This window comes from Mytilus galloprovincialis, chromosome 7 (assembly GCF_965363235.1).
Source record: "Mytilus galloprovincialis chromosome 7, xbMytGall1.hap1.1, whole genome shotgun sequence".
In the NCBI taxonomy this organism is placed as follows: Eukaryota; Metazoa; Mollusca; class Bivalvia; order Mytilida; family Mytilidae; genus Mytilus; species Mytilus galloprovincialis.
In genome coordinates this window covers 46321865-46345016 of record NC_134844.1, presented here as the reverse complement: position 1 = coordinate 46345016, position 23152 = coordinate 46321865, and the positions used below count along the sequence as shown (strand labels likewise).

Genomic DNA, 23152 nt, shown 5'->3' with positions numbered 1-23152 from the left:
TAAACTCTTTTTCCACGAATCTTTAAAAAAAAATGATAATTGTGCGTTGATCGCGGATTATTTCATTTTGATTGCGTAGCTGCCCTACAATTTATGATGTTGCAATTGGATGTTCAGATAATTATTTGGTCACGCCAAGTAAATAACAATCACGACGAAACGGTAATAATTTTATCTTGCGTAGACCGATCGCATCCATCAATCTGTAAGTCATTGGGTCACGGTTATGACCTAGGAAACCATATAGATGTATTTTATTTTCTTTCGTGTGTCTATTATGTCTTACGTGTGATTACAGTGTATATGACCATGTCCACTATAAAACAATGCCTGATTTTCGGTTTGGCGATTTAATCTTATGAGAGGTGCCATCAATAGATCCAACTGCTTCTTTCAATTCTGTCCAAACACACTTCATAGATTCCAAGCTGAAGGTCATGTAACCCTTGATCTCAAAGCTTGCTGCAGAATCGGCTAAATTTCATGTACAGTTATTTCCCTTCGACGAAACTTGCTTCATAATAAATGTACATCATTAATAAATTTGTATAAATCCCATCTTAATTGTATATAACTTGCATAAGTGTATTTAATAGTTGCTGAATTTAAGCTGCTTTTTTGATATATTCATGTAAATTGTTGAATTTAAGTATTTCTCCATCTAGCGTATTCAAATTTCAAGCAATATAATGGAGTAAAAGGGTTAAGTTAATCAATCAATATAAACAGGAAACTTCGCAAAAAAACCGAAATTCATATTATGTTCATTCTGTATAAAAATGCTCAAATTCATAGATATTAAAGTTTTATTCCGCTAGATAAGAGATCACCATCGATTTTAAATTTAGAGTATCAATTCTCTGCGTTCGGCCATTTTGTCTTCGTTCCCGATTGATAACAACGATATGTCTATAAACCACAAAGGAACAAAACTACAGTAACCGATGTAGTCGTAATTGCGTGTCGATATCTTGTCAATCGTACGGTTGTTTTATCCGACTAATTAACTTGATACGGAAAATATTCTTATTTTTTTTCAATTACCATGGTCTGTTATTTTTAAACTGTTAATATTGGAATTAGTGAAAAAGTCAAAGTTGAAATCATAAATAAGTGTTCCGGGAAAATTGTTTTCGAAAATCTAATTTGTTCGTAATTCTTTAAAGTAATAAACTTTATTTAAATAAATTCTGATCTTCCCTCATCTGATCACCAGCATGGCTAAAGGTATTACTCCAAAAGGTATTGTGAGGGGTGTGAGGTGACATGTCCAGGTATTCAAGCGATTTCCTGTCGGGCTTGCAAGTTCATCATCATGCATCGTTTCACTTCTGTAGGTATTGATCAGTGAACACAGCCGATAACTTATAACTTTCCATTTTGAACTATCAGGTGTATAATATACATCTCTGTCTTGCGTGTCCGAAAGTGATATAATATACTATAATCATTACTTAACTCATACGCTTGTTTATAAATAACATTTCTGGTGTAAAGAATATTATTTATAAAAATATAAATAATACCAAAAAAAAAGATTTGAAGAAATAAAAATCTATTTACATATTTTTTCCAATTAAGGGTTAATTTGGGAAAATGTAATATATACTCGTTGTCAATAGTAAAGGACAGATTGGAACATACCAGAAATATTGATTTAAAAAATGTACGCACTTGTCGACGATTCGTTTATAAGCCTGGATAGAAAGTTACGGAACTATAGCGCAATTTAAGATATATACATGTATACATTGAACATAAGGAAGAAACATACATTTTGTGTAAATTGGGGTAAAAGTTTTGTAAATAGACTACTCCACGTATGCAAGGACGTATACCAACAGTATGTAATCAACGAATTCGATAGACTATTGTATACCAAAAGAAGAAGAAGACTTAGAGAACCAATTTGATTTAAATCTGAGACTACTATAACACATATAGTAGTCTCAGTTTAAATACAGGTCGATATATAACTTGCTTTGTTTCATCAAAATTATGAACATAGTAAAATCACAGATTTATATATCAATTAGATTGTTCTCGAATAAAGGAAGAAATTCGTCATCATCACAATTGTTCCGACATTCATGTAATATATATGCAACTGGACGTACACTAATAATCCCCAAGGGATATGAATATTTTCTAGGAAAACTATTGAGTATTAAAGTTTCAAATCAATTTCGGGATTTATTTTCTTTCTTGATATTTAATGACAGCAATTTAGAGAATAAACTGCTTGTCCGCTTTAGGGGTATTCTTGCCAGTTGAACAGACTTATAATTACATTAAAAAAAATAGGGAAAGATGACATTAAATTCGTTTTCTTTTGTTTTTAAACATCGTTGGTCAAATAGCTAAAGAATAATACGTTGTGAGACGAATAAGGACGTTCCCGATTATGAATAAATTTGGTTGATGTTTTTCACACTTGTAAAGAAAAAAATTATTTTTCGATTCCATTCCAAGAAGATCCTTAAATTTCCTGTCAATTTTTTAAAACATCTTTTTTCTTCTTCAAATAGTGAAGTATTCACGCGTTGTGAGATTTAAAATATTTTGATGAGAACACTAATTCCTAAATAGGTAAATAAAGATCGCCTTGGATGGACTAAATTATATAATTGCAATTGCTAATGATCTGTTTGAAATATTAAAGATTGCCGATTCTAATTTAAAAAAAGTACAATTTTTAGTTCATACACTCGTGCTTAGAAGGCTATTTTTATTTATAAATTTATTCAATTAAAATAATTCAGTATTTTATCGTTACAAAAGTAATCAAAAGTCATAATTCATTTAAAAGTGAGCTTATGCAAAAATATATAAAAATATACAACAGCTATCCAGTTATTGTGCGACCTTATTACTCCCGTAAATTAATTTTAATTCTTTTTCTTACATTTCTGTGTCTAACACTATAACTGACTCCCGTATATCATTCATACGAAATGTTGTTCACACCTGAAATGGTGAACCGTGACGCCTAGATGTCACTGAATGAAGATCAAAAGATTAGAATTACATAATGCTAACCTTTCAATTACCTTGAGTTTAACTACGCATTCAACATTCACTAAGTGTCACAAATTAATACAGATTTTATTTCCACAGTACAATCAAGTGAAAATGTTTGCTGGAATGAAGCAAAAAGTTCAGAATACAAACATGTATTTTTTAATACACTATCGATCATGTCAGTTTCATATGTTTGTTTAAAGTATTTGTAGAAAAAAATCATAAAAATGTTCTATTGTATTATTTACTTTAATAACTAAAATTCGTATAAAAAAATCCACACATAAATCCTACACTCTAATTTTAATAGTTGCATGGCTATCACTTACTTTTCGTTGGTTAATAGCTACACCAGAAGTCGTCGATGCGCTTTAAATAGCGTTATTAGATGGTTAACGAACAAGACTTAAATGATATTAATTTCACTCCCGGCATGCAAAAAGACTTAAACTACGTCACATAAGTCAGTAAGTTTGAAGAAATAAAATTAATAATTCCCAATTTTCTTCTTTATTACTCTTCATATCAAAATAAAACTTGGTGAATATGTTTTTTATGGTATTATGAACATAATAAGATGAAAAGTGAAAAATCGCGAATTATCTCTTTAACCATTTTTTTTTACCTCACTATTATTTTTGGTTTCGGTTTCGGTTTTCGGCTGATGGTGAACATGTCTAAGAGGGACGAAAGATACCAGAGGGACAGTCAAAGTCATAAATCAAAAATAAACTGACAACACCGTGGTTAAATATGAAAAAGACAAACAGACAAACAAAAGTACACATGACACAACATAGAAAACTAAAGACTAAGCAACACGAACCCCACCAAACACTGAAGGTGATCGCAGGTACTCAGGAATGGTAAGCAGATCCTGCTCCACATGTGGCACCCGTCGTGTTGCTCATAACAAATCCGGTAAACAGTCTAATTCGGTAGGTTACATTCATGAAAGGGAAGGGGATTGTAGTTACGACGAAACGATTATTCCATAACGGTCAACTACCTCGTGATGGCGTCCGTAAAATTTACGAAAGGATGATTTCAACTTCACCATTTGGAATTCTTAGCTTAATACATTCCTTGTGAGCAGCAAACATCTGTCAAGTAAATCAAGATGGGAAATACAAGCGAGGACATATCGTATCAATTGGGAGGTGTAGGTGCAAGTGCTGCTGGAATGTTGCTTCTTAGAAATGGACAATTCATAATTGGAAAGCTGAAATCATCTCTGTTGTCGTAAAGTTTTATTTTTAACTGACCCTCATTGTCAATTTCTAGAGGTAAGTCAAGATATGAGGCCAACTTAACTGTATCTGTTGTATCCTTTATCTCTAGTTCGATGGTATAGATGCGTTCTTATCTTTCTTCCGAAGAAGTTCCTGTATGAAGTCAGACTCATAATGATAAAGAAACAAATCGATAAAAAGAGGGGCACAATTGGTTCCCATTGGAATGCCGACAGTCTGTTGGAAAAACCCTCCGCCGAACATAACAAATATGTTGTCAATCAAGAAATCAAGCATCTTGATAATGTCAGTTTCAGAGTGATCCTTTGCAAAGAAGAATTTATCCCTCCCTAAGACAAAATACTTGTATCTACGTTGGCCATTCTTTTTTATGAAACAAAGCAACACCAACTCAATTTGTCTTTCTGCTGTGTTATATATAGTAAGAAATCATGAAAAAGTTAACTGCATCAAAAGTTATACAGAAACAAAATGAAACGGCATGTTTGTGTGATGATTATATTTAAATCTTCTAATTAATTGTAAAGACTGACATAGAAATCAAAAGAAGCCAAAAAAAGTTGTTTCTTTGAAATATAAAAATGGGAGAAAAAATGTTAACAACACTTAAGTAAATTTCCAAACGTAAAAGTCTGTAAAAATTGGCAGACAGAATTCTTTTTTTCTTTATAATATACATTTAGATAAAATTTATAGGTCGAGTATTACAGAAAACAAAATAAATCAAAGTGCAAAAGGAATTGTAGGAATCGTTAACAATGATCTGATATGAAAACGCATGGAAATGGAGCTGACGCGAAATGCATTCTACCATTTATAGCCCAGAATAAAACACAAAATAAGTACTATAATAGCCATTTTATTATGCTACATCGGATTCGAATTTCTCAGCTATATATGGTTTACATGTTTAATATTACCGTTAATGCTAGTGAATTTAGACGTTGTATTCTTTGACATAATTCTGTTTCCTTCATCTATATATACCCCTTATTTTTCTGCTTAACTTAGATATCACGGCGAAGTCTGACAATTATGGTTAAGCATGAATTATGCCCATTGCCTGCCCTGCTTTTTACCATGTTGTTGTGCCAGGACACTTGACACGATGCATTTTTCTGGTCTTTTTGTTTATTTTTTAGGAGGATTTAATATATTCATGCATGAGTACTCATTTATTCATTACTTAACTACAGGAGCTGTGAAACAGTTTTTATGAAGATATGCTATACTGGAAAAAAAGATTAAACAAAAGATGAAGTACGAAATAGTGAACAAAACAAAGTGAAGCAGAAAACAAAAGGAATTCTCTCGTGAAAAAAACATGTGCTTCGTGTTAAAGACCGTACCTTGACCTATAATGGTTTACTTTTATAATTGTGACTTTGAGTTGTATCATTGGCACTCATACCACATCTTCCAATTTCTGTAGATGATGAGTCTTATGTAGACGAAACGCGCGTCTGACGTAGCAAATTATAAGCCTGGTACCTTTCACAACTATTTAAATCACTGGGTAGATGCCACTGCTGGTGGACGTTTCGTTCCCAAGGATATCACCAGCCAAGTTGGCAGCACTTCCGAGTGGACATGAATATCAATTACATGGTAATTTTTATTAATAAACTGTTTGTAAAATCATTAGTTATTTGAAAAACTTAGGATTTTCTTATCACAGATATAGATTACCTTAGCCTAATTTTGCACATTTTTTTTTGAAGAATTTGGGGTCCTCAATATTTTTCAACTTTTTAATTGGTTGGTTTTCTAACTATTTTGATCTGAGCGTCACTGATGAGTCATATGTAGACGAAACTCGCATCCGGCGTATCAAATTATAAGCCTGGTACCTTTGATAACTAATAAGTATACATAACTAGGGAAATAGAAGTATGAGATGAATATTCACTCCCCCCCCCCCCCCCAAAGAGCTTTAATAATGCAACATTCGTACTGATTTATTATGAATATACTTTTTAATTTCCATTCTAGATCTGATTTAGCAATGTGTAGCTACAAACCTTAAATACTTTGCTGGACTGGGCATTTGTATGGCTTCATAATGTGAATTATTACACATACATCATTTGTATGTTGGCACAACAATGACCGAACGTATCTACATTCATTGGCATAATGTTAATTTAAAAGTTGCCCCAACATGATGGCTAAACGTTGGCACAAAGTTGTAAAAATTTATACATTACCTATGTCCAATGTTAACCCAATGATGGAATTATACAGCCGATGTTGAACAAACGTTGGGCCAACATAGTAGTGCAAACTTAAAATAAACGTGGGCACTCCTTTGGGACTCTGTTGGCTCAATTTGTTAACTTTTCGATCCATATAAAGGATGATAAAATCCCTTCCTGGTTTTCACATCATTTCAAAATAGCGAAAGTATAAGGTTTTATCCAATGTTGCAATTAATTCGTTTAACAGATCCACTGCTGTTAAACCATGTTGTTTCTTATATACTATCCTATAAATTTGGTATTTAGCCACTTTATCTTTATCTTCCTGAACATGGCTTTTACTGCCAATCGGATGAAAGCAATGGTTACTATATTTCTATACACAAGTCAAAAGAAATATTAATAAGAGTTGCAGTTGCACTTATTTAATTAAGAAACATACTTTAAGTCTTTATCAAATTCAGAACAACGAGTGTCGGTTGACATCTAAAACTTTACGAAAAAGGGATGATTTTAGTTTTCAATTGACAACTTTCAATTTTTGCGGAGCTATATTCCTGCTGCGCCTGTACATTGAATATATTTCACGATATGATACTATATTATTGGGCTTGCGTTGTCCGCTCAATTTTTTTGATAGAGGGTTTCTTCTTTCAAGGACGCTGTTTTGCAAATGGTTTCAAATGGCTAAGGTGAATGCATACCTTTAAAATTTTGACGAACCCTTTGTCTTGATTTTACGCGTTCTAGTTCTTAACATTTATATAATAGTTTTCAGTAATATATTCAAGAGTGATCTGGTTGACCTTCGTTAGCGCGTTTAAGCATGATAGATTTTTGATTTTTGATTTTTGAATTTTGTTGAATTTTGAATTTTGAATTTTGAATATTGAATTTTGAATTTTGAATTTTGAAATTTGAATTTTGAAATATTCATGATATTCTCGGCTTTCGTAAATGTTTGACATTCTTTGTTAACTTGACATTTATGTTTAGCTTGACATATGGTATATATCAAAAGTCGTATGGATACAAGTGGAACGGGCATAGAGCATTGTGTAGGACTTTACTATATATTTGATTTTTAAAAAATTTAAATAAAACTATTGTAATTATGACTTAATGCTAAATCAAGTGCCTTAATTGAAATTATGCTATAACTAGTAGTATACAAATAAAAAACAGACAGCCATATTCTACTTTATAATCATTGATTTATTATTGATTTTAAAAACAGTCATATGACTATTCAACTTCCTGATAAGCTGGCATTCGTATCGAAGCAACCATGACAAACATTTATAAACAGGTATATGAAGATTAAACGCCAATCTATATTAGATAAGTGACATGGCAATAAATTAGACCAGTTATATACATATTGACATTTTGATGTGGCTTTTATAAGTAAATAATATTTTTTCACTATCGTTTTCAGGAGACATCCGTTGACATTATCTAGAATGAGTTCAGTATCAGTGTGAATTACGGATTTACGAAAACAGATGAACAAGAAATTTTAAGAACAGGTAATTATATTTAGAGGTTTATGGAGCAAACAGTAAATAATTAAAAACAAACAATTAGAAGTAATAAAAGTTAACCAGTTAATAATGAGTATGTAGAACTGGCCTGCGTTTAAAACAAAATATAACAACTAAAGTTGGTCGTACTTTAAGTCTTGAAAAGTTCAGTATACTTGTGATTAATTTTAGATGAAGTTTTGCAAAACGCCGAAAGTTGAAGTTTTTATTTTGAAAAAACTATATGAACATCTTTCTCTTCTCGCTTTTTTGTCGACCCTCACCTCAGTTGGCAGATCAAGAGATCGGTCAGTGACTGTGGGAATAGGAATTCCAATCTTCGGAATTTTAAATCACGACTTAAATTATTTTAAAACACTTCTTCCTGTCAGCCCCTCGCTTTGACAAATATTTGTTCCAAATTTGACCTCATTTCATTTTTGGAAATCCTTTTTTTGATCTAAAAATTGAAAACAACACGTTTGATAATTTCTTGCGTCCGAAGCGCTTTTCTGGATTTACCTTCATCAGGAACGCTCAAAGCCAAACATTTGAAATCCGAAGATGTATAAGTATGGAAACCGTTGAAGAGCTTTATAACAAAAAAACTTAAAACAAATAGCATAAACCACATGAACGTAAAAATAACATCACTATAGGAATATTATCAATTCATTCGATGTGTTAGAGCTTTTGATTAGGAAATTTCGTTTTGAATTTTGCTCGAAGTTTAATTTTTTTGTGACTTTACTTTTTTTAAATTTATTTCTGTCTTTTTGTAATCTCATTGTGTATTTTTCAAGAGGCTGTTGTGCGTTGCAGAGTTATTAGATAAAGGCAATAGTAGTACATTTCTACTTTTGCCTAGGTACTTCTTCTGTATCAATAATTTGTTTTACTGGAAGACACACTTTTGATATTAGGAACTGTTTTGTTACTTTAAATTCATTGTTTAAGGTACCTGCATTTTACAGGACTTATATGAGTACTACAGATTTTTGGTACAGAAAGAATAACAACAGTGATCACAATATTCCATGTTCGAAAAAGATAACCTTAAGAGATTTGAAATAGACAAACTTTCAAAATGCTGAAAATGTTACAGTGTAACCAAAAATCTGTAGTACTTAAATTTTAAGTACAAACACAGTACTGTAAAATGCAGGTACCTGAATATAACAGTAATTTTAAAGTACAAGTAACAACATGACCAAAAAAGCGTTGATATTAAAAGTAAATTCCAGGTACTATACATTAAATAAACAGTACCTATGCAAAAGTAGCAGTTAAAAATCTGTTAAATAGGCATGAATCGATTTAAGTGAAGCCAATACAGGAAACACAGAAACATCAGAAACAATAAACAAATGCGTACATAAATTTAAACGGACTATTTGGTAACAACTGCCCTATTCCTGGCTTGGTACATAACATTTTAAGATATTTTAAATTTGCGGTATGTTATTAAGTAAACTGAACAAATTTTGCAAATTATGAAACCTATAGAATAATGAATAAAAATACCAATGTAGTTACATTGCTTCCATTGAATGTTTAATTTAAATTTTAACAATAAAATATGTAATCATTATTAACGTTTTTAAAAATGGAATAATATAAATGTTCTCCCTCAGCTGAACAGTAATGATTTCAAGTGGTATTTCAAAATTATTTAGGTCAGAAAAAACTTTCAGAAGTATGAAATTTTTTTTTTGACTCAGTGCCAGATAGAAATGTTAGATAAATAACTATTATTGACAATTGATAGGCGAGAGTCTACAGTCCAGTCATTTAAATAAGGGTCCATCTCAAAATAATTTAATTTTGGATGTAACGCGTCTTCTGATTGGCTGACGTTATTTGGTTATCAGCCCATAGACAAAGTTCAGTCATGTAACCGTGACGTCATCAACGTTTTTTCATGGTTTTCTACGGTTTTAATTGGAATTAAGAATTAAATTATAAGAATTGACTGTTATATTTTTTTCTGTCTATTCGAAATAACATAAAAAATGTGGTGCACACTGTTAAATAACCCGCTACGCGCGTTATTCAGTGTGCACCAAATCATAGACAGAAAAAATATTAAAGTCATTCCTTAAAGAATAAAATGAATTGATTTACCAGTTAAATAACAACTTTTTAACATTGCTACCCAGGAGGGGATCAAGCCATTTTGGAAGGGTGGGTTTCAACTCACGGAACCCCATTTTATTCATATAATTATTTTTTTTAAATCGAATACAAGGTAGAGGTCCAACACCTGGAACTTCCCCTGAATCCACCAATGTTATACTTAGACACATGCATTGTGTCCTCACCCAGCTTTTGCTAGACAACCAGAACCATATACGACTTGTAACAGCGATTTCCTGGACCCCTTAAATGTTGCACAACAATTCAACTTGATGCAAGAAATAGGACTTGGACTTTAAATTGATTTCCCAGAGAATAATATAATATTAGTGGATAAAATATATTCTAACCGTTATCCAATAATTACGCCTTACAAAAGACAACATTTAAGACATGAAAAAAGAGACCGTTCTAAATTCAAATGCCAAAAGCTAACTTTGGAGAATGCAGAGTTGATTTTGGAAAATGCTTTTCACAGACTTAAATGTTATAAAGTACTTGATACAATGTGGTGTCATCCGCGCTGGAAACTAAATCAAATTGTTAAACTTAGCACTGGCTCGGTAGGGAAAGAGCACAATTTAATTGACGGAAAAAAATTAAAACATTAGATTATCATGTTTCATTTGACTATAAATAATGCATTATGCTAACGATAGGAAAGATCAATACGTCATTTGAGACTACACCTTTAAAATGTTTATCGTCTCTCCGACTCTCGTTTTTTTGTTGTCAAAAGTAACCATGTATCTAACAAGTCAAGAAGAGGTTGGTCATATCAAAACGTATAAAATTGTAAGATATTTCGTGACATATATCTGGAGATATACCAAAAAACAACATATGATCTAAGTATGATAAAATTCAGATATATCGCAGCATGGGATCATAAATAAGAATGTTAAAATTCAAAACATTTGAAAATTATTCAGTAGATATAATACAATTGTCAATTAAAGTGGATTCTTTACAAGTAAGTACGCAAATATCTTTATCTATGAACAATCTGCATTTTGCAATCAATAAATTTAAACCTTTACATAACATAAATGATGTATTTCCATATCCATTTACAGGTATATCCAGACTAGTACGTTTAGTTCAAATACTCAATGCATCTAATCATGCAAATGTCAAGTTGAAGTCATTCACTAACAAAGTGATCTAACAGTCCAAGTACTTAAAATCTTTCAATCTTTTATGGGCGGATTTTATATAACGTCATGGTACCTAAATTGCACCTATTCAACATAAACAGCTGAGAAATTCTAAAAAGTTTTCTTTCAGACTAAACAATTTGTATTTTGATTACTTTACATTATACACGTCTTACAAAATAGGTGAACATATTCAGATATAAACTAAACAATCACAGTTTATATCAACAGATGAAGCTTTCATTGGAAAAGAAAAATGCACGAAAACGCTGCCGCGCGAAGTTCACAAAAAAGTCATCTTTTAAAAATGTCCAAAACAAAATATGTTGAAAGCATCTATTTAAAAAATAAATAAAAGTGAGCATGTACTTATGTTAAATTGATCTAAATGTTTGAAAAAAAATAAAACAAACCATCTGTTGTTTGATTTTTAATGATGTGAATTTAAACATGGATGCAACTTGGGTACTCCTCATGACGGAATCATGGATAGGTCGGATGTCGATTCAAACCCATTTTCAATGACTTAATATAGATTAACAATGAACAAAGCCCATACTGCATAGTCAGCTATAAAAGGCCCCGAAATGACAATGTAAAACAATTCAAACAAAAAAACTAAAGGTCTAATTTATGTACAAAAATTGAACGAAAAACAAATATGTAACACATAAACAAACGAAAACCACTGATTTACAGGCTCCTGACTTGGGACCGGCACATACATACAGATGGTTGCGGGGTTAAACATGTTAGCGGGATCTCAAACCTCCCCTAACCTGGGACTGTGGTATAACAGTATGACATAAACACGAATTATAAAAATCAGTTGAAAAAGGCTTAACTCATCAGATGGACAAAAGACAAGTGGACGTGGACGAGTACTTGTACATCCAAACAACGAAAAGACACTAGGTACAGATCTGAGAGTACGTACTCGCAGTTAAATAACAGCTAGTTCAAAGCCTCTTACAACTAATAAAAAAACCATGCATCTAAGACACCTGTGTTTGTTTTAATAGATTATAAGATAATATGACAATGTTGACTACTGTACCCCATTTTTGACATTTTTTACCTATTGTGTCTGTTTGTTTTTTTTTTTTTCACTCATCGTTGTCAAAATAATGGAATTTGATGCGACTGTCATACAAGTGAGATGTTTATCTAGCTATTAAACCAGGTTCAATCCACCATTATCTACATGAGAAAATGCCTGTACCAAGACAGGAATATGACATTTGTTATCCATTCGTTTGAAGTGTTTGAGTTTTTGATATTGCCATTTGACTAGGGACTCTCCTTTTTGAATTTTCCTCGGAGTTCAGTATTTTTGTGGTTTTAATTTTAATTTTTTTAAATCCATTAAGACATTTTTTTGGTATGTGCATTTAAGCTGTCTACAAGGCTTTTAGTTTTTGACGACTGTATATTTCAAAAGTTCTGCTTCGCTATACTGCTGTCTCGGAGTATATAACATGCACCAAATAAAACAGATTCATGCAAAACATGAGCTTTCAAGAATTTTGATATTTGATAGAAAACTCTCTAATAGAAACCGCTATGCCACCAGATTTATGCTATGCAACTTTTTTTATTTAAAGGTGGCAATTTTGCAAAATTCGAGAACTCAACTTAGGGGAGGTTGTAAAACTTGGACTCAGTATATCGATATGGGGTCATTTTCTCCTAATTCACGAATTTAATTTAAATACCGCACACGTTTAGGTCATATATTTTGATTTGAACTTCGATTAACCTCCGAAATACATACACTTTAAATGCCGGCTTCAGCACAAATCAATGAAACAAAACTACTAACATCTTCATTATTTTCACAGGTTGTATTCCCAATCAAAAGCAAATTACCTAATCTTGGTTAAATCATTTATATCTTTAAATTTTTGTTGCAAGTAATTCCTACTAAATGTGCAGTAATCTTAACTCAACGTTTTTGATACTTTACCAGGTTCATCTGGCTTTCAACTACCTCCTTGCCATTGTTACTCAGAAGTTTCTATTCACATTATTTTGCTTTCCCTTGTTTTAGCTTTTTAACAAAATCCAATGTTTTAAAAAAATGCTTACATTTAAAACGCATGGTCATAAAACTTAATCATAATCAACGTAAGCTTTCAATACGTTTTGCTTGATAGTACGATGTCTTCCCGACTGTAAAGTTAAAAGACAATAACATTTTAATGGACAATCGGAAATATGTTTGTGGGACAATTGGTAAGTTTAAATGTGGGACAATCAGGAATGGTTTTGATAGTGATGATTTGTCTTTATAGTGTTTAACAGGTAATAACATGCATGTATCGAATCAATTTTATAATCACTTATAAAATATGAAATAAACATATTAATCAATACTCAATTTTACATATATACATGTACTAAAGGGGTACAATTAAGGTCACATAATGACCTGCTTAACAAAACGAAGCACACATAATACACAGCTTAATTTACCAAAGCACACAAATAACACGAAAAGCAAATACAATGTAATGTAAATAGTAAATAGACGCGCGTTTCGTCTACATAAAACTCATTAGTGACGCTCAGATCAAAAAAGTTATAAAGCCAAACATGTACAAAGTTGAAGAGCATTGAGAACCCTAAATTCCAAAAGGTTGTGCCACACACAATCAAAAGGTACATCAGATATACACATAACATAAACAGCACAACACATCATATGATTGCAAACATTTTAGTTCAATTGTAGCAATTAAAAGGTAATGTTAGCATACTGAATTTAAGCATTCTAAAGAGGAAGGACTGCTGTTCTCTGAATAATGCCTTTAATAGTGATTCTTAAAAAAAAAAATGATCTAGCAGAGTTTTGGACATTGATAAAAACAATTGTTGGGTTCAGGCGAATCTGACATCAGATGCAAGCAGTCTTAAATAGTGTCATGAGTATTGTGTGAATGTCCTGTAACTTTCCTGGTAAAAGTGCAAAGACTAGAAGAAACAAGATTGTGAAGAGTGTTGAGTGTAAACGAGTTCATCTCCCTTTTTTTAAATTGCATACATGATTTCTAAATTTATGTTAACGCTTTATTATTAAAATTACGATATTGGTATTTGTTTTATAAATAAACGTAACATTACGGTTATAGATCATAACTCAAAAATGTTATCATGGACAATAATTTAAAAGTTCATTACTGATTATTTAAAAAAAATAAGATGTTTATAAAGTATAAATTATTTGAAATACTTAGGATTTTTGTATCCTAGAGGTAGACTGCCTTAGCTTTACTATGAACAACTTTTTGGAATTTTGGGTCCTCAATTGCCTTCAACTTTATACTTGTTTGGCTTTCTAACTCTTTGGTTCTGAGCCTCACTGACGATAATTATTGAACATGTAATAATTAATTATTGTGCATTTAGCAAAATAAACAACAGTTACCTTGTTTATTCAAAAACAAATTTGCTTCGTAAAATAATGTCGGACATTCAGAACTTTTCATGTTACGGAACAATTAGAACCCTAAAATTTCAAAAAGTATAACAATCAGGAATAAACCGTTTGTAATTACATCTTTAAATTTCAAAAGTAAAGGAGAATGATAATTCGACAGAGTTTCTATTTTACACTTTTGACTACATCAATTATGTGACAAGTTTGTAAAATGTTACCTCGTGTTGAGTATATCTAACGTTTGGTTTGAGAATTCCCTGGTAAATTTCGTAAATCAATGTATAAAAAAGGACATATTTGTTGATCGTATGTTCATTCTTCCTTGAAATATGATATTTGATTCCACGCTGTGCATCTTCATGACTTTGTTCGTTATGTATTGATGTAAATAACTGATCTCGATAAAACATGACAAAAATCTTAAATAGAATTAGTTTAGATGCAACTAATTAGATTTCATCTTTTATGACTTTTGTCCGACAGCAAAACATTACTCAATATTATAGCATGAATGTATATGTGTTTCCATAATGGCTCTGTCATATATCAAAGATGTGTCATAATGGACGAGGATACCTGCAATGGCATAAGGCAATGACGAGGTACAGTACAGCCTTGGGGTCATTATAACTGACCTAGGACAAATATCAGTGTTAATTTTTAAAACACCAATTTTATAAGAGTCAGTATGATGATTTAGGTTTGCAACAAAGAAGAATAATGCAAGAGACTGGGTTTGAAATTGTAAATAGTTTTTGTAAGTAATATTTGAGTACATAAAAGTAAATTGTTCTGTTTCTCCTATGTGGGGATTGTAATAATATAACTAAGTTGTAGGCAAATATAACATGCAAATCAACACAATACAATGATAACGTGATGTCTGATATTAATATTCAATCAGTTTTGAACTAGACAAATGCGTCGAACCGGAGCCCTTTAAGTGCTAGTACACAAGGTAACAGTTTTGAGCCAACAAGTCTTCGGTGTACTCCCAAAAATTTGCATGCTAAGACGAGAATCTTAACAACCAGTTTTTCAAGTTCTGGTATCATCTTTAACATAGTATCATATTATCTTTTTCAGATACACAAAAAAATGTATACGAGCAATATGTTTATGAATTATTCCAATTATAATCGATTCAGTCAAACACCACAAGAGAACCATGATAAAAGTGAATGGATGGAATGTCCCAAAAATGAAAGGGAATGGAGCATTGGTAATGTAGTAGAGCTGAAGACTGAATATGAGAAATCGAAACTAACACATAAAGACTACTTAAAACAAACATGTTTAGGAACGGACAACATTAAGGATATGCCAACATACGGCAGGAGTAAAACAGGTGAGACGTCTTACAACAATATCAAGAATATGAAAGACAAAAAAGAAAGAAAAATGAAACCCGAAAAACAAACAAGATATAAAAAACTTTAAAAAGCTAACGAAAAGACATCAAACAGACCACAACCTCTCATCGATTCAATTTATTTGGTTGAACAATAAAGTTATATAAAAAAATATACAAACTGCAAGTTGCAAAGTTTGTATACTGTTAACTAAAAAATGACGATAATAAATGTCAGAAATATCAGTCTAATGCTAAGCAGTGCATGAGTTTCAAAATACTTTTTAAAAAGTACATTTAATATAAATATGTCTTAAATATTGTATCTGCACTTAATAGCAGAATATAAGTACTTTCCAAAATTACAAAGTTCCTTATTGTTTTCAAAAGAAGGTATTTGTACGTTCTAATAAATTGATGGCAAAAACTAATAATATTTATTGATAAACTTCTATCGTATAAGTGATTTGACATTGTTAAAATAAGATTAAATCTCTACTATTTGTACATGTGTATATCATATGGATTGTATGATCATCTAGATCTCACATAATAGGCATTCCACTATTTTTGACAATCCCATAAAAACAACAAGTCTCATTACAGATTATGTTAGGACAGACGGTTTTCCACGTGATTTTTTCTACATGTGCCCTATAACACCACACACTTCACAACTATACATTAAAATATTACATACATACATGTCAAATAAACTTATATATTTACCTTTAGAAAGGTTTGGTGCACGATGTCAATACGGTGCTGAAGAGATTTTATCAGAATGGAGAAAATCTTATTCTGGAACCAATGACTACGGAACAAAACTTACCAACCTGCATAAAAGTATCGGTCTTCCAAGCAATGTAGACAGAATATCTTCGTATACTGATAACGCAAACAGAGGTCCTATAGGTATGATCATAACAAACTGTTTTATTAATAAGATCAAGTTATTTCAAAATAGTGTCAAAATTCATGAATTGTGTAACTGAACTGTATACAGGGATTATGTACCCTTTACAACAAAAAAACCGCAACATTTTTCTTACTTCTTTCTTGACAGTTTAAATGACAATTAAATTAACTACTTTCAACAATACATGTTTATATTGGCCCAACATTCTTTCAAAAACAGGATATAAAAAACTTTAAAAAGCAAACGAAAAGACATCAAACAGACCATAACCTCTCACTAATTAAATTTATTCGTTGAACGATAAATAAGTGGAGTGACAGTTCAAGAAAAAGGTGCTTATTTTACGACTTTAATGGACCGGCATACCTGCAGGCTAAAAACGATTTTTTTTTGCAAACCAATACATTAAGCTAACTTTTTTGCCCGGTCGTGGACATTTCATGCGGCGCAGTTTTTTTTTATAAAATGGAAAGAAAAAAGACATTTGGATTTTTTTTCAAAATTCAAGATGGGAAAACATTTTGTTACTTTTTTTGTCTTTTGACATATGATTTTGCATTTTATACAGAGTTTAATTGTTTATTAATAATGTAAAACTAGAATTCCTTATTTTTTTCTAAATTTTGTCCATTTTCACTCAGTTTAGCAAAAGCACACTCTGTATTATTTTAACGAAATGGTTACAACATTTGTAAATTTAGATTACATTGATAATTTCATGATTTTCCGAATTAAAATGTTTTAAACTTCCTATTGTAAAGTTTCGAAGCCATTCCAAGTCAGTATGACTTATAAATTAACGTTAATGAGGATTTTTAACTTTGCATTATAGTTTAATGAATATGATATGGACCTCCTCGTTATTCTGATGCTCATTGAAATATTGTAGTAATGTTTCTAAACCTCTTGTCGACAAACTGCGAAAAGTCCTGGTAATAGCAGAATGCATACTTGCTTTAAACATAAACCTGTTAACCCCATTTCATCTTGCTTTGGCATTACAATTACACCATGAGTTTGGCTCTAAAATTTGTATTGAAAATCCAAACTCTCATGGTTTTTGTTCATCCTATACGTAGATATCGGACTAGTTTTAGAAATTTATTTAGAAAAGGTGGTCGTATCATACAATTAATTGTATGCTGTTGCCCAAATGTAAAATGGTATATTCCAGACGTGTTAAAGGATGAACTTTTGTATATGAGGCTAGCTCTCATGTCTCTTTTGTTTAATTTAAAAGCATTCTTCAATTGGTGTTAAGACGAAAATCATTAATTAATATTGAACCAAATGTATGTCACAGTTCATTTGATGAAACACCCAAAAGCGCTGAAGGTATTGCACAGTTGTTTTTGTTAAAGAACATATGTTGCCATTGTTTGAAGAATTCAGAATACACTCTTGTAAACTATCACCAATCTTCGCATTTTTGGAAATGTTTCTTCGTGCAGTTGAGATATTATTACAGAGTATTAGGGCTGAACGGAATGGGTAGTGGCTTTTACATTTGAAAATTGTAGCTGCAATGTTGCGATGCTTTTTCATTACAAATTGGACGAACTATGCTAGGTGGACACCAGCCTACATATTGGATATGTTGAATCTGTCTGAAACGGTAAAATCTGTCTTTATGTCAGATGAGTTTACAATCAGACATAAACATGGAGCCTTAAATAGTATATGGAGTTATATGGCTACAGAGAAAACTATTATTAAAGATTCTAAAGGTTATAAAGGCATCATAGGACTGACAAGGAAAAAACCGCTATACTTCGATGGATGCTCACAAGACACATCCTTGCGCATTTTAGTTCTAAAATGAGATCAAGATCGGGATTAGCCACAGATGCAGAAATTGAACACGAAGAAAACAAGCCAACGACAATGACACGAGACAAGAAGAATGTCTCTGATTTTATAGGGTATATGCTTTCAAATATGACCGATCCATTTAAAATTAACTTTGCCGATCAGCCTTAGCCATTGATAAATACTAGTATTTATACAGAAATAAAAGCCTCAATAACTGTTCCTGATTCTCTTCTTAAATCTCTTGAACGTGGCAACCAGATGGTTAAATCTTTTGTGGAAGGTTGCTATAATGAGTCTGAATCCCATGTCTTCTACAGTCCTATGTCGAGGTCTCCTCTCAATACTTTCGATGATACGACCAATACTTCAAAATTCAAGTGTATATCAGGCGACTTTGTTAAGGCACATATAAACCAAGTAAAAATAGTTCGTCGTGCTTAAGTTCTTGCTAATGTTCGTGAGAATGAGACTGTAGTCAGAATAATGGCATATCATATCGGTCCCATACCTTCAGCTCTGTTCCATGATGATGGTACCATGTGGAAATGTTGTAAATGTGATATAATTCATCTCCTTGAAGAGGAAATTTGCTTTTCTTTCAATCTTCAAAGTTATGATAATATTTATCAAAGGTACCGGGCTTATAACTTGATACGCAAGACGCTAGTTTCGTTTACATAAAACTCATCAGTGACGCTTGGATTAAAATAGTTAGAAAGCCAAACAAGTATAAAGTTGAAGAGCATTGAGGACAAAAATTCCAAAAAGTTGTGCCAAATCCGATAAGTTTTCAAACGGGAGATTCGGAATCGCCGTTAACATTGGAAGTGCATTTATCGCATCATGGTATGATCCGAAGGGAAAGTTCGGGTATCTTCATGATGATTTAAACAAGCTAAGGGTGGAGTTTGCCGCCGCAAAGGATGCCAGTCTTGTGAAAATTCCCCCATGTGAAAACATGTTTTTACAGCACACCCCACGTGTAATGCTTCAAACGCAAGTTTGGATAAACTCTCATATTGCTAAACCAGTGATCATACTTTCCAAAGACTCTGGTTGATAAGAGGGTAAAAACGGTTTGCTCTTGGTTTTCTTTGAGGGATTTTGTCAGAAGATTTCCTTCCAGACCTTGTTTGTACGTATACGGACAATAGAAAACAGCTTGTAATAACAACTGTGTATGCAACCAACAGAAATCCGCGTATAACAATATTTGTTATGTGAAGGGTCTGATGGTTGTAGAAATTATTTAACTCACCGAGCAATATTGGAAGAAGACGACGATGAAAACGACGACTGATGTCAGGTTTTCGAAAGTTGTCATGCCCTTTGTAAGTTAAAATACCCCCATACAACCACTCTTTCTAAGGGATCCATGTGTGCTTTTGTAAGGCAAAGTCACAAACAACCTAAGAAGTTCATAGAGCTAGAATATACGCTGAAACTTTAGTCCATTATTAAACTCATTTGATTTAATTGCCTTGTGAAATATTTGTGAAATACATCAAAGCAAAAACTAAATTGACTTCGATTCTTATTATAAATGCCGTAAAATTCAGATATATATCTTTAGAAGTACATGCGATATAAAAAAAAAATGAATTGAGATTCGGTTTTTCATCTTCTATTTGTTGCGTGTCTGAATTCTCTTTAGATTGTGCATTTGGTGGTTTCATTATTTTCAAATTAAGTTGAAAATGAAGTGTCACAGTTTATTTTATAAGGCGTTTCTTGTTTGGTAACAAATGAGATATTTTTTGGGGACTTTTTTTAAACTTTTGTGAAATAAATTGACAATAGTGAAAAACTCAATCACTAACCTTTGACCTCATTTAAAAAAACAATTGCACCATATTTCAATTCTATGACCAGGCAAAATTTAAAGAATAAACATTTCTCTTTCCGAAAAGTCATAATTTAGCCTGCAAGTAGGGTGGTCCATTAAAGTTGAAAAATTGTTGGCTTGGTCACTCCACTAAAAGTTATATACAAAATTATACAAACTGCAAGTTGCAAAGTTTGTATAGTGTTAACTAAAAAACGGCGATAATAAATGTCAGCAATATCAGTCACATGCTAAGCAGTGCATGAGTTTCAAAATACTTTTTAAAAAGTACATTTAATATAAATATGTCTTAAATATTGCATCTGCACTTAATAGAAGAAGATAAAAACTTTCCAAAATTACAAAGTTCCTTATTGTTTTCAAAAGAAGGTATTTGTACTTACTAATAAATTGATGGTAAAGACCAATAACATTTATTGATAAACGTCTATCGTTTAAGTGATTTGACATTGTAAAAATAAGATTAAATCTCTACTATTTGTACATGTGTATATCATATTGATTGTATGATCATCTAGATCTCACATAATAGGCATTCCACTATTTTTGACAATCCCACAAAAACAACAAGTCTCAAAACCGATTATGTTAGGACAGACGGTGATTTTTTCAACATGTGCTCTATGAACACCACACACTTCACAACTATACATTAAAATATTACATACATACATGTCAAATAGTGTCAAAATTCATGAATTTTTTAAATAAACTCATCATAGATACCAGGACTAAATGTATATACGCCAGACGCGTACTGAACTGTATACAGGGATTATGTACTTTTTTCTTGACAGTTTAAATGACAATTAAATTCACTACTTTCAACAATACATGTTTTATATTGCTCCAACATTTAAAAAAAAAAACACAATGTGATTAGTGCTCAAAACATTTTCAATTTTTTTCCTCAAATCCACTGTTTACATTTCAAAGTTACCGCTAATAATCGTTTGTGAAAATTTCGACGTATGCTTTTTAATCCTCGTTTCTCTAGGAATTTCCCTACATGCAACGGTATTATTTTCAATGTATTTAGATTAACGTTTTTATATTGCCTCTTTTAGTATCTAGAGATGGAGGGCTGACACTAGGTGATGGCATGCAAAAAAGAGAGGATGATTTTATTTCAGGCACAGGCAAAAAACCAGATGGGCTACCTCCTGTAGGAGGCAAAAAAGGCAAAGAAACTGACAATAATGATAAAGATTGGTCAGAGAGAAGTCCTTTTGAACCGATGGACATTACAAAAAAAATCGGAAATGCAGCTAAGAATATAAGTCAATCGGTTGTTTCGAATATCGTATCTGAATCTCTTTGCTCTGTCATTGATTCAAGCAGAGAAAAGGGTTTTCAGAACACAGATATTCCGAAAATCCTAACTAACGCAGTCGGTAACTCAATGCAAACAATTAAAGACGAAGGTTTAAAAGAATCAACGAGCTTTCTTTCGGAATGGTTACCAACGGTAGCACCACAATTGAAATGTGTTGAAAGTCCACTGAAGAAATTTTCCTTCATTTGGGAGCTCATTTCAGTGCTTAGAGATTATTCTAAAGATCGTATAACACTATGGCAAATAGTAAAATGGTTCTTCAGCAAAGCAGTTTATATTGGTATTGAACTTTTTATATCATCTATATTTGGTCCTGTAGGATGTGTATTCGCAACTCTCATATCCATATTTAAAAACGTAATCACACATTTGATAAAAAGTTTCATATAATCCTATGAAAAATAATCAGAGGTAGTGAACAGTTGATTTAACTTTGATTCAAAATACATATTTTGTTTTCATTTTTGATTAATTTTAAGTAGACAAGGACACTTTTAGTTATGTTTTATTATACTTATGCCATGTTTTTATTGTTTTAATGAATTAAAGCGCCTATTCACTTTTGTTTTTATATCATATCAGTACGCGTCATCTCCTAACCGAAACAAAAACAATGTGTGAACAAAGAAAACAGACATAGAAGGTAAAAATGTAACAAATAGGGGTACAGCAGTATGTATTGTGTTATAATCTTAATTACTATAAAACAAACAAATATGTAACAAAGAAGCACACAATGGCATATAGACCAAGCATATTTGCCAAAAATGAAGACCTGCCTACACAAATTTACCATGGTACAATAACACAATGACGGGATGTATAAGTACAGAGCCACGTCATATGTATCAATGAAACACTAAAAGGCATGTAGACAAAACACATTAGCAAAATTGAAGCACAAGCATACAAGAATTATCACAGAATAACAACACAATAACGGGATGTACAAGTACCGAGACACGTCAAATGGATGTCAATAGAAACAGACTATATAGTAAAAGTAATATTCAGAAAAACAAATAAAAAAATAGTATCACACGTTGTTAAGATGATAAACAACGTCATTATCCAGAATGTAAACTTTAAGACTATTTTGTATTATTTGTGAAGTTGATACATAATATTTATGTACAAGCTGTAGGTACCAGATATCTGAGA

The 23152-nt window shown here is 31.8% G+C and overlaps 1 protein-coding gene across 1 annotated transcript; it reads left to right on the top strand.

Annotated features, from left to right (window-relative positions):
* The first annotated feature begins 7834 nt into the window (after positions 1-7834).
* Positions 7835-22555, top strand: LOC143081725 (uncharacterized). The gene is made up of 4 exons (XM_076257459.1): positions 7835-8001; positions 15814-16075; positions 16814-16993; positions 21723-22555. Exons 2-4 carry the CDS (start codon positions 15826-15828, stop codon positions 22379-22381), a joined length of 1089 nt encoding a protein of 362 aa, XP_076113574.1. The 5' UTR covers positions 7835-8001; positions 15814-15825; the 3' UTR covers positions 22382-22555.
* Positions 22556-23152: the final 597 nt, after the last annotated feature.

Bases quoted from the DNA above. Each gene is read 5' to 3' on its own strand.
- LOC143081725 (XM_076257459.1), top strand. From the start codon at position 15,826: ATGTATACGAGCAATATGTTTATGAATTATTCCAATTATAATCGATTC. The intron at 16,076-16,813 runs GTGAGACGTCTT...ATTTACCTTTAG, and splicing joins ATACGGCAGGAGTAAAACAG to AAAGGTTTGGTGCACGATGT. The intron at 16,994-21,722 runs GTATGATCATAA...TGCCTCTTTTAG, and splicing joins CGCAAACAGAGGTCCTATAG to TATCTAGAGATGGAGGGCTG.